This window comes from Pelophylax lessonae, assembly GCF_965119305.1.
Source record: "Pelophylax lessonae genome assembly, chromosome: 1".
NCBI classification, from domain to species: Eukaryota; Metazoa; Chordata; class Amphibia; order Anura; family Ranidae; genus Pelophylax; species Pelophylax lessonae.
The window spans coordinates 615,173,251-615,185,304 of record NC_138768.1 but is presented as its reverse complement, the minus strand read 5'-3'; the positions used below and the strand labels follow the sequence as shown (position 1 = coordinate 615,185,304).

The window sequence follows — 12,054 nt, the reverse complement described above, 5'->3', positions numbered from 1 at the left end:
ATAAAAATAACTGCAGGGTGAGCAGGTTAAGGATTGAGTTGGACTTTTTCACAGCTACTCAAAACGAGAATAAACTTTTTTGTCTTGCTGGAATTGTCCTTTATTTAAAAAAATGTATCACAGTAACACACGAATATGCTGCAGCAAATTGACCAAGCCTATAGGCACACACTTTATACACGCTTATCGAGAACGCAGTTTCAATAAAGTTTTGTGATGGTTTTTTTTTTCCTGTCTGATGACGCAATCAGTGTGTGCCGGATGTGTGATTCCAGGACCACCACGTGTCGGCTGAGGGAGGGTGACTGCGGACTGGGACTCGAGTAGTCAGGTATGTTAGGAAATATATTATGTTTCGGTTGCATAACCGAGATTTAAAATTAAATTTTAGCGATCCGTATATCGGTGAACTACAGCTACCAGCTGGCCAAGCGTCTTCATCCTAGTTGGATTTCTGCTTAGCTATATATCTCTCGAGAACATTTTTTACGGGCGCGTTTTTCTTTTCCCTGAGTCTAATACAATTACATTGTTATTTTATCCTAATATGTTTTTATTTATTTTATTTTTATTCTAATATTGAAAATAAATGGTCTAGGTGTGCAGTGCCAAGTTTGCACCACTTTCTAAGGTGAAGAAAACAATAGTACCTAAATATAACATCTCAGTGACCTGAGTGCTAGCAAAAAAAAAAAAAAAAAAAAACTTTAAAAACTTTTTAAAAGTAGAACTAAAGGTAACTTTTTTTTTTTTTTGTTTAAATAAAGCAAGGGCCAGATCACACCGTTTGCAGTACAGACACCGCACTACCCTCTGCAGATGCGTGTGGGTGCCATTAATTCTCTATTGGTACCCACGCATCTTGTAAACGTGAGTGCTTCCTGACCACCATAACACATGGTACTGCACCATTTCTAAAAATGCTAGCCATACTTTTTGTTCCTTCCTATGTGTTTAGCAGACCATTGAATGGAATTGGCTGTCGAAAAATGCACGTGTTTAAGCACACCTTTTTATGGTTTGAGCTGGCCCTCAGGGAGGATTAAAACTAACTTCTGTCAGTTTTTTTTTGCCATCTGTGTCCCATGGTGGAGATTTCACTTCCTGTCCCATAGCTAAAACAGGAAGTTAGAGATCTCTCCAAAGTGAGGGAGTTTGTAACTAGATCTAATGTTCCCCATGGAAGATTTCTACTCTTTCCCTTCAGGGGATAACTCAAAGCTTGGGATTTTCTTTCATCCGGGGGTGGTAAAAGCAGCCTGTTGAGCTCCATCTAAGCACAGAAATCTAGTTGCTCATGGCTTTACCTATGCTGCAGCAAAAGTACTGAGCATGACCCATTCAAATAAATAGGGCCCTGTTGCAACTGCATGCAATGCACACGTTTGGAGCGCGGTTGTTCAGTATTTTGAGGTTTAAAGCAGGAAGTAAGGGGGTGATGCTTCTCAGCACCTGTCAAACACTCTCTGATAAGCATTCCACTGCAGATCAATTTTTGGGGGGTGAGGGAGTGCAGCTGCTTATATGGGCAAGCCCTAATGAGGCACAGACCGCATCAAAGGCTGACATATGTTCTAATACCATTAAACTATATTCAGAACTGAAAAAGAAAAAAAGTTTGCCTGTAGTTATAGATCAGCCTTTCTCAACCTTTTCAACAGAGGAACCCTTGAAATAAAATTTTTGTCTCGGGGAACCCCTGCTAAAAATTAAAAATCTACAACTCATGACACATTAGTGTGACAGTCAGCGGGAAGAATGCTCCTTACTCTTGTTGTCATTGGGAATAATTACCCCCCTTACAGATAGCTAAAAAGAACAATGGTGTCAATGGGAACTTAGCAGAGAGGCAGAAATTGCCCATTGCTTAAGGAACCCCTAGCAACCTCAGGAGGAACCCTGGTTGAGAGAACCTGGTATAGATTAATGGTAAAGTAGTAGAAATGGGGTAGCTTGGTGTTTTATGTACTTCATGAGGGGATCCCCATACACCTAATAAAGAGCAGTGACTTCCCTTACTCTATATGCACATTGACTAAATGGATTTCTGCTTTGATCAACAAAAAACACCCTACCCTGACATGCTGTTAATGTTGAAAGATGTTTAAGCGCTTGTGAGCGCTTACAATAGGCCACCAACACTATGAAAAAGAAACCTCTCAGAGGATACCCGAGTGCTCAGTCTAATGCTGGCCATACACAACTTGAATTGTACCAAATCAGTTGAAATTTTAGATATGAGTGGCTATGTCACAAGTACCTTGCTGGACAAACTTTGATTTAAAAATGGAGCCAAATGGGAAATTTTGACTTTGCCGAACAGTGACTTCGCCCAACTAGATACCGTCACGGTTTGGGTGTTCTGACAGAATACAGTAGCTGCCCTCCATCTGTGCTGCGTCATCCCCAAAAAATTGTAATGATTCAGGATCATGGTCAGAATCACGGCAATTCTGCCCACAACCTGAGATGCCAATGTGTGAATGGAGCCTTAAAGAGAAGTTCACCTTTTGTAAAAAATAAACATGATTTTGCAGGTAAAACGATTACTTTTTTTTTTTTTTTTTTTAATACTGCGTCCTGCAAAGCATAGTACCCGCTATCAGCGGGTCACGGGTGCAATGTCAGGCTTCTGCAGACACTTAGTATAGCTGCACATCCATCCTCCCTTCCTCTGGGACTGAGCACAGTAACAGGTTCACCTTTTGAAACACGTCTTTTACCCACTTAAAGCCCAATCATGTACATCATTTGGTACCTCTCTGGGATCTCCCGTTCTGACAGAAGGTCCCCGTTGATCTCTGTGGTATCTCTGTAGTATAGGAACCTGGAAACGACTAGCAGTTTTGTCACTTCTGATTTACCTAATGTAAATGGTGCCATTTTTAAATTTAGTAAAGCATTTGAAGACCACCAATCTTGGTGCAAACAGATGCTTGTAAGGGCAGAGGAGACATCTTGGGTCTAATAAACCCCAGATTTCTCCATAAAGAGTACTTGTCGCTGCCTATTGCCATCACAAGGAATCTCTAAATTCCTTGTGACAGCAATAAAAGTGATCACAAAAAAAAAACTTTTTTTTTAAAGAAACTGTAAAAATAAGAAATATTTAAACCGCCCTCATCCCCCTGTGCTTTTGTGCAAATAAAAACACAGGCGTTGGTCCCGCACAGTAACCTAAATGGCGATCACACAACATATGTGAGGTATTGCCACGAACTTCAAAACAAGAGCAATAATTCTAGCAGCAGACCTCCTGTGTACCTCTCAACTGGTAACCTGTAAAGGCTTTTAAAGCATCACCTGTGGTGATGTAATTTGTTGCCATTCCACGAGCATGCACAATTTTAAAGAATATGTAAGTAGAAAAGAAAGTGGCACTTTCAGACCCAGGAACTTGGAAACTTGAGTTTTATTCTTCAGATCAAAGGTACAACATCAGACAGGAACACAAGACAAACTGGACAGCAGACACGTTTCATTCATTCATTCATGCTAAGCAATGAATAAGCACAAGGTGTGAAACGCGTCTGCTGTCCAGTTTGTCTTGTGTTCCTGTCTGATGTTGTACCTTTGATTTGAAGAATAAAACTCAAGTTTCCAAGTTCCTGGGTCTGGAAGTGCCACTTTCTTTTCTACTCGCATGGACTTCTCAGGTTGCGGACCTTGGTGAGCACCCATTCCTGCAGGACTGCCACAGTTGCTTGGGATCCATCCGGCTCAGCTGGCTGCTTTCACATCGGTGATTTGTTTCTTTTTGGTATCTTCAATTTTAAAGAATGACCTGTTAGATGGCGTAACACCATCTTTTATGTGTTCCCAAAGAAATGGGTATCCTATTTTTTGTGTGCATTTAAATTCATTAAAGTGTGTTATTAAAAAAAAAAAATTTGCGCAGATATTGTGTGACATAAATTGAAAATCCCACTATTTTATTTTCTAGGGCCTCTGCTAAAAAATGTGTGGGGCTTCTAAGTAATTTTCTAGCAAAAAAAATGTTAGAAAAAGACCTGGTCTTCAAGTGGTTAATGTGTATGGCCGGCCTAATTAATCTCCCAGCTCTTTGGTTGTCTGCAGAGGGAGGGTGATTGTGGATGCTGTGTATGTTAGGATATATATTCTGTCTGCATAAACCTAAGCTTTCCATATAAAAGTACAGCTACCGGGCTGCCAAGCATCTCCATCAAAGCAAAATATCCCCTGACCAGAATTAAAACCTCTCCCTACTTCAATCTAAAAAAAAAAAAAAAAAAAATCTATTTTGGCTAATGATTCTAATGAACTATTTGTATAAAAAAAAAAAAAAAAAAATGTGAATTGGATACAGGCTTTTCCATACTCCCTACTTCAATCTAAAAAAAAAAAAATAAAAAATCTATTTTGGCTAATGATTCTAATGAACTATTTGTATAAAAAAAAAAAAATGTGAATTGGATACAGGCTTTTCCATGTCATAGTGTTCACTCATTGAATTTACTGTTTTTCTGTTCAGGATGTCCCAAGGACGAGGAGGCTTTAATCGTGGAGGAGGTGGCAGTTGGGGTGGAAGAGGGGGAGGAGGACGTGGTGGAGGTGGAAGAGGGGGATTTGGAAGAGGCGGTGGTGGAGGTTTTGGTGGACGTGGAGGTTTCGGTGGAGGTGGACGTGGAGGTTTCGGTGGACGTGGAGGTTTTAACAGAGGCTATGACCAGGGACCACCTGAGAGTGTTGTCGGTATGTTGTATTTTAAGTACAGTACTATAGCCAGGGCTTGACAAATTTGCCTGAAATCTAGGAGCCAGCTAAAAAAGTTGGGAGCCAGTTTTTTTTTTTTTTTTTTTTTTTTTTAAACTAACAACCAAGCTTTATTTAATAAAACTGATACTAAATTTACACATAAATACGACTAGAACCCCACTCTACTCTATAGCGCAATTGGATGGAAACAGACCGTCTCTTTCCATCCGATGCCGCCATCTGATCCGATCCACGGGATGGATAGAAAATAGAACCACCATCCAGCTGTTTTTGGAGAATGAAGGGTCCGATCAGGTCTGTCTGAAAAACTGACAGGCGGACCCGATCAGACAGCCAGTGTGAAAGGGGCCTTCGGCTGTGGCACGGCGATGAGAGAGAGAAAAAAAAAAAAAAAAAAAGATTACACACACACACACGTGTATATGTATATATGTGTATATATTATAATATAATTTTTTTTAATAATAAGAATTGAAAAAAAGATTAGGGATGCACCGAATATTCGGCGGCCGAACACTATTCAGCCGAAAATAGAGAAAATAGCACTTTCGGTGTTCGGCCGAATAAGTCAAAAGGCCGAATAATTTTGTGCCGAACAATGTCAGCTTCCGCCCGGACCGCTCCCCTTCCTCATTGCGGCTCCCGGCTCCCTTCTCACACGCCGCCGGTGTCCTGTCCGGCCGCGAGTAGGGGGTGTGACGTCATGTGCGCGTCCCGCCCCCTGCTCCTGACTGCGGCTCCTTCACACTAGGTCCAGCGAGCGTGACACTATGTGCACGCCCCGCCCCCCTGTTCGCGGCTTTTGGCTCTGGCTGCAGTTCAGGTATGTGGAGCTGAGCACATTTGGGGGAGAATACGGTAGCTGCACAAGCATTAGTGTGCAGACTGCCATATGTTGTTGCCACTTGCCATGCTCATTACATTAGAGTGCCCTATAAAGTGCCCCTTAATAAAAAAAAAAGAAAAAAAATGTGCCCAACAGAGTGCTCCCTTGACATAAAATGTGGCCATCAGCGTGCCCCTTATTTTATGCTAAGGGACATGCTGATGAGCATATTTTATGTTAAGGGGCACTCTGATGAGCATATTTTATGTTAAGGGGCACTCTGATGGGCATATTTTATTTTAAGGGGCACGCTAATGGGCATATTTTATGTTAAGAGCAACGCTGATTTAAATGTTTTGTTTTGCCCATCAGCGTGCCACCTAACATAAAATGTGCCCATCAGTGTGCCCCCTAACATAAAATGTGCCCATCAGCGTGCCCCCTAACATAAAATGTGCCCATCAGCGTGCCCCTTATTTTATGCTAAGGGACATGGCAAAATAAATGGAAAAAATGCAAAAAACCGCGTTCGGTATTCGGCCTTCGGCCAAGCATTTCATTATTATTTGGCTTCGGCCAAGAATTTCATTTCGGTGCATCCCTAAAAAAGATGTTTTATTTTTTTTAATAATTAAAAAAAAAAAAAGAATTTTTTTTTTTTTTTAATTTAAAAAATAAATTAATAATAACCACACTCCCTGTCCACTTACCTTTAAGCAAAGGTAACTGGACAGAGAGATGAAGCCTGCAAAAACTTCCCATCTCCTTCCAAAGAGCAGATGAGAGGGAAGGCATTGAGAACATGCATTACTCCCGGCCACCACAAGAGGGCGCCAGTTCCCCTAACCTCTCATCTCACAGAAGAAGGCCGAAAAGCCGGGGCCTCAATTTATGGACGGCGTGGAAGTCCGTGCACTCGGGAAAGAAGGTGGGGGCGCAAAAGGGACAGGACACCTCCTGCAGGGCCCCCCTAGGCGCCAGGTCGCTAATTCTAGTCGCCCCAGGCGCCCAGGGTTTGTCGAGGCCTGCTATAGCTGTTTTCCAGACAGGACTTGTGTCTAAACTATTGCTGGTAAAACCTGAATTGGGCCTTTTTAAATGTCTGAGAAGACATCTCCTTAATGGCTGATTATTCTCTTTCCGTCTGTGTGCAATTACTATGAAACTAATAATTTTCTTGTTGCAGAGGTTGGAGAGTTCATGCATCCTTGTGAAGACGATGTTGTGTGTAAATGTACAACAGAAGAAAACAAAGTACCTTATTTTAATGCCCCCATTTACCTTCAAAACAAAGAGCAGATAGGAAAAGTGGATGAAATATTTGGGCAGCTGAGAGACTTTGTATCCTTTTTACAATTGTTATAAATCTGAGTGCGAAAATAGCATCTAGATCCCTGACTTAATGTGAGAGTGATTTTTTTTTTGTACAGTAGAAAAATATTTTTATCCATGATCAGTTCAGTCTGTTTTTGAAGAAACATTGTCACCTTGCCCATGTCTTTCTAAAGGGCCTCTCCTGACCCTATTATGCTCATTGAGCTGGGGTCCCCTTGCTCGTTTTTCCCTTGTTACAGCCATCCCTAATACCCGATTCCTCCAGACATGGAGGAGCATGTCCCCACCTCCCCATGTGACAGTCCTCGGGACGAGCAGTGAATTGCTGCTGTGAGGCAGTGCTGACAAAGGGAGTGTCGGGCCCTTTAAGCTCACTACGTTACAATCGACTGTATAATCTCCTTCAGATCTACAAGCAAGTAGGTAGTACAAGGGCCTACCTGACTGGATACAAATTAATTGGATAGATTATTAGGTCTTCATATTACATAGTTGTGGTAGATCCATGTTTGATTGTACAGAGGTTGTATGGTCAGACTATAACGTGTATAGTGACCCTTACAAAGACACTCTCCTTAGCCCTGTATGGTCAAGGTGACAGTGCCTCTTTAATGGATTATCACAGTTCTCACTAGTCACCCCCACAGCTGTGTGATATGAGTAGATCTTTGCCAAGAATTAGAATTCCCCCATGGGGTGGGACTTTAAAGGTTCAAGAAGGTTTTTGTTTTTCACATAAAAATGTATACATTTTAACCACTTGCCAACTGGGACCTAGCCGAATCACAGCTACAGCGCAATCGGCTTATTCTGGAAGGATGTACTATGACATCTTTCCAGAATCGCGTTTCCCGCGCTCCCCCTGGGGCATGCACGTGGAAGTGTCCATGCTCGCCGGGTCCTGGGTATCCGACGCATCATGGATCGTGGTAAAGGGCCAATGACAGCAGTCCTTTACCATGTAATCGCTCTGTCCAATGACTGAGCGATCACTAGTCAACAAACTGGCGCATGTCCCGTTCATTTCTCTCCTCTCCTCTCCCACACTGTACACAATGATTGGTACAGTGTGTGAGGAGAGGCGAGAAACTGCAGCTGCACCCAAAGAAAACTGAAAAAGGTGTTTCAAAATAGTCAATAAAGTATGTCAATGAGGATCACATAACTCAAATTGAAGCATAAAGCTTTAAGTAGGTTTTTTTGAAAATGGCTAGTGGCTTTTGTAGGTAGGTGTTGTACATACATAGAAAAGGGTATCTGTAAATGGATGGATGATTATATGGCAGCAGACTGAGATTGCAATCATTTAATGTTTTAATCAATATTAAAACTAAAAGCAGCTATCAATGCAAAACAGGTAGTGAGGAGCAAAAAAGTCTGTCTGCAATAAAGAGACCGGAACCCCATTGCATTTCATATACAAGACCAGTATAGGTGTCCCCTCAGGGAAAAAAAAAAGATATCAAGTATACATAGTGGTTCAAAAGTGATTACCAAAATAAAATTATATGGAGGTAGGAATAAATTGATTGGTGGCAGGTGTTTCAAAATCAGTTTGCTGACACAGCTAACCGAAATTAGACCTTTCCAGTGTTGAAACAGAAACGGCTCTCACTGCAGCACAGAGTGAAACAAGGGACTATCTCTGCAATGGAGGTAAGAGGAAACTCATTGCATTTCATATGAATGAATGTGATTGTATATTTGTCCCTCAGATTGGAAAGATCAAATGAGGAAACCATTTACAATCATTCAGAAAAGGTTACACAAATGAAGTTGCATAAAGGTAAAGTTAAATCTAGTTAATAGCAAGTGTTAAATACTTATTTATGCCTAGGGTGTCCATGAGAAGCACTTTTACTGTCCTCATTCGTTGGCAGCTGGTGCTCAAATTATCTCCCTAATGCTCCAACCTATGGGCAGTCCTTCAGCTTCCTCTTGTACTGTGCAGGGTTGTTGGCCATCTGTTTGTATTTGATGACGTCACAGTGCCTGCCACTCATGAAAAGACTGCAGCTCCAGTCTTGCAGCATGGAGGGAGCCTGTGGAAGTGGATATTCGGGTAAGTAAACTTGTTTGGGAGGGGGGGGGGGGGTCATACTGCAAGGGCATTTTTTCCCCTTTAGAGTTCAGCTTTAAGTTTGGGTTTAATACACATTTCTATATTCCTTAATGATTTATTTCAGTATTTTTCTGTAAAATTATCTGAAAACATGAAAGCATCATCATTTAAGAAGTTGCAAAAGGTAATTGTTCTTTAATTTGCTTTAAAATACTTTGGTAAAATCCCTATTTTCTTTTTTTTTTTTTTTTTTTTAAATATAGAAAATGAATTCAAAGTTATTTGTAAAGCTTGGCTTGCTTATTTTTATTATAATTAAAATAACAAACATACTTGCCTGCTCTGCACAATAGTTTTGTACAAAGCAGCCCCTATCCTCCTTTTTTGGGATCCCCTGCTGACACTACTGGCTCCACCCCCTGCCAAGTGCCCCCATAGCAAGCCAGTTGCTATAGGGGCACTCGTGTGTGCTTGCTCCTGATCCCTGCTCTTTGTGTCCATAATACACACAGGATGGTGCTCAGACCCGTCCTCCACTCCTTGCAATGACTCCCGTTGCTATATCTAATCCATTTAGGAGGTGCAAACACTTTAATCCCCCAAACACTTAAGCTTATTGACATCAGATGCTCTGTAGCATAAAATGGGAACAGTTGCAGTTTTTTTATGTTGCAAGATATTTGTGTAACTGTTATAGTTTCAAGAAAAAGTACACTTAGGCCCCGTTCACATAGAGCCGACGCTACTTCGCACCGCGACCTCGGAGGTCGCGGTGCGAGCAGCGCGCCGCGACCTCGGAGCGGCCGCCACGGACTTCATAACATTGAAGTCTATGGCGGGCGCCTCCTGGTCGCCCCAAAGAAGCTCCGGACCCTTTTTCTAAGTCGGAGCGACTTGTGTAGCTCCTATTAGAACGGGTCCGCAGCTTCCCTATGGGAGGCGACCTGTGAGGCGACCAGGTCGCCTCACAGGTCGCCCTAGTGTGAACGGGGACTAAAATGGATTTTAGTGCATGCATACACAATGTAATGCCAAATATTTGGTAAAATATAAAAGGTGGGGAGTGTTGAGTAAACGGATACCAAACAACATCTCAAGCCTTAAAATTGCACATACCCATGAAATGAATACTGTGGTAATCAAATCTATCTATAGGCCACACTAAAAAACCTTTACACGTTATCAATTTTGGAGTTAGTGTAATTCCATTCAAATTCTAACTAAGGTTAAACCTACTCCCACTCCCCTTCTATCGATCCTGTAAAAGAAAAGATGTCTAAACTTGCCGCTCTGGGTCACATGACTGGCTTCTAGCACCGGAGGGAGCGGAGAACGACTGTCCAATAGTATGCCTATAGGTGATGTCGTTGTCCAGGCTCTGCAACCATTGCTGCTGCCTCTCCTCTACACTGAATCTGGTGCTGGGACACGTTAATATGACCGAACCAAAACAGTTTCAAAATAGAAAAGTATAGGAATGTTTTCTTTTACAGCGTAGATGGAATATTCTTAGAATGGGGGTGAAAGTAGATTTAGCCTTAGAATTTGACTGGAATTACGCTTTAACTGTAAAAGATGGTCCTAGATCTATTACTAACAAGGAGGCTGCAACCCCCTATGTAATAGCATGGGCAAGTGGCAGGTCCTCTTATTAGAGACATGTGGGGTCTATTAGACCCCTAATTTCACCTCTGCTATTCACTGCATCTGATCGTGCCTGATTAGCTTCTTTTCCTGGTTACAGCAGCTGAGAAGAAATTCAAAGCCTGACTCTGTAAGTGAAAATTGTTTGTTGCTTCTGGGTTCGTTAGTCGCAAAGAATATTGGTGAATGGACATTCTCCAAACTCCTCTTGTTATCCATTCTTACACATTTACGGTGGTCCCAGGCTCCCTGCATCGCTTTCCCATGAAAGCCATCTAAAATGAGCAATACCAAGCCAAAGTACCTTGGTAAGGCTTTAATTTTGGACGGCGTGAATAAGGCAACGCCTGTCAGGTGGTTTTATTGCGGTCTCTGTCCATCTTGGGGTGATTTCTCCTAAACCTCCTGTCCCTGGTATAGCATGTATATGGTGCAACGACCAAGGCTTTTCTGCCGAAAATGCGTAAGCCCCTTTTATGCTCACTTTTATGCATTAATAAAGTAGTTTGCATGGACTTTGGAGTTGCTGGCTCATCCTTTTCGTTTAAGCATGTGTATTATAGTGTTTGTGGGACAGGAGGTAAAGCGAAAGGGACATGAACCGTATTATACATGACTAATTCTCTACCGCTCCATCCAAAAAAAGAAAGTGGCTTCAGTTGGGTTTCAAAGGGCTGAAAATTCAATTGATATTATTGCTATAGTATAATGTTTTACAATGTATGTGTTTTTTATATATTTTTTTTTAATTTGAAATAAAAACAAATTAAAATCTGTTCTCCCCCCCCCCCCCCCCTCAGTTTTATATAGACCCAGCAAAGCTACTTCCACTGCAGAGGTTCCTTCCTAGGCCACCTGGTGAAAAGGGTCCTCCACGTGGGGGTGGTCGTGGAGGAGGAAGAGGGGGTGGACGTGGCAGAGGTTTCCGAGGAGGAGGAGGAAGAGGAGGAGGTTTGTATTCAAAATTTTTGTGATGTGTATTTCTAAAAGCCTACAGTGTACAAAGGGTAAAAGGGTATAGTGAAATAGCGCATGTTCATATTGTATTGTATTTCACCATCAGGTGGAAATGCTAGTTGCCTTTACACACAAAGCAGTATCACTCTGTGAGTGTTCTCCAAACTGCAGCCAGGGGGCCAGATGCTGCCCTTTACTTGCTTTTATCCGGTCCTTGGGGCACTATTTTCATCCACTCATACCAACAAAGGGGCATAATCCTACTCCCACTGACCCCAATGAAGGGGCAGAATTCCCCTCTATGACACCAAAGATAGGGCACAAGTCCTACCAATAAAACCAACACTGGGGTGCTATTTTTCCCACTGACACCAAAGATTGGGCATTGTTTATTTCCACAAACTTCGGGACCTTTTCTACTCCCAATGCCCACAGTCTGCCCCCCCCCCCCTTAAGTCTGAAGGACAGTAAACTTCCCCTTTTTTTTATAGAA

The 12,054-nt window shown here is 42.1% G+C and overlaps 1 protein-coding gene across 2 annotated transcripts in view; it reads left to right on the top strand.

The window, feature by feature from the left end:
- Positions 1–262: 262 nt before the first annotated feature.
- GAR1 (GAR1 ribonucleoprotein) overlaps positions 263–12,054 on the top strand; it is a 32,472-nt gene continuing 20,680 nt past the window's right edge. The window contains exons 1-5 of one of the 2 annotated variants that reach the window (XM_082254533.1): positions 263–331; positions 4,493–4,713; positions 6,750–6,904; positions 9,085–9,144; positions 11,405–11,555. In XM_082254533.1, the coding sequence (XP_082110659.1) occupies positions 4,494–4,713; positions 6,750–6,904; positions 9,085–9,144; positions 11,405–11,555 (586 nt within the window). In that variant the 5' untranslated portion in view covers positions 263–331; position 4,493. The remainder of the gene's footprint in view (positions 332–4,492; positions 4,714–6,749; positions 6,905–9,084; positions 9,145–11,404; positions 11,556–12,054) is intronic. The other variant, XM_082254534.1, reaches the window with a different exon arrangement.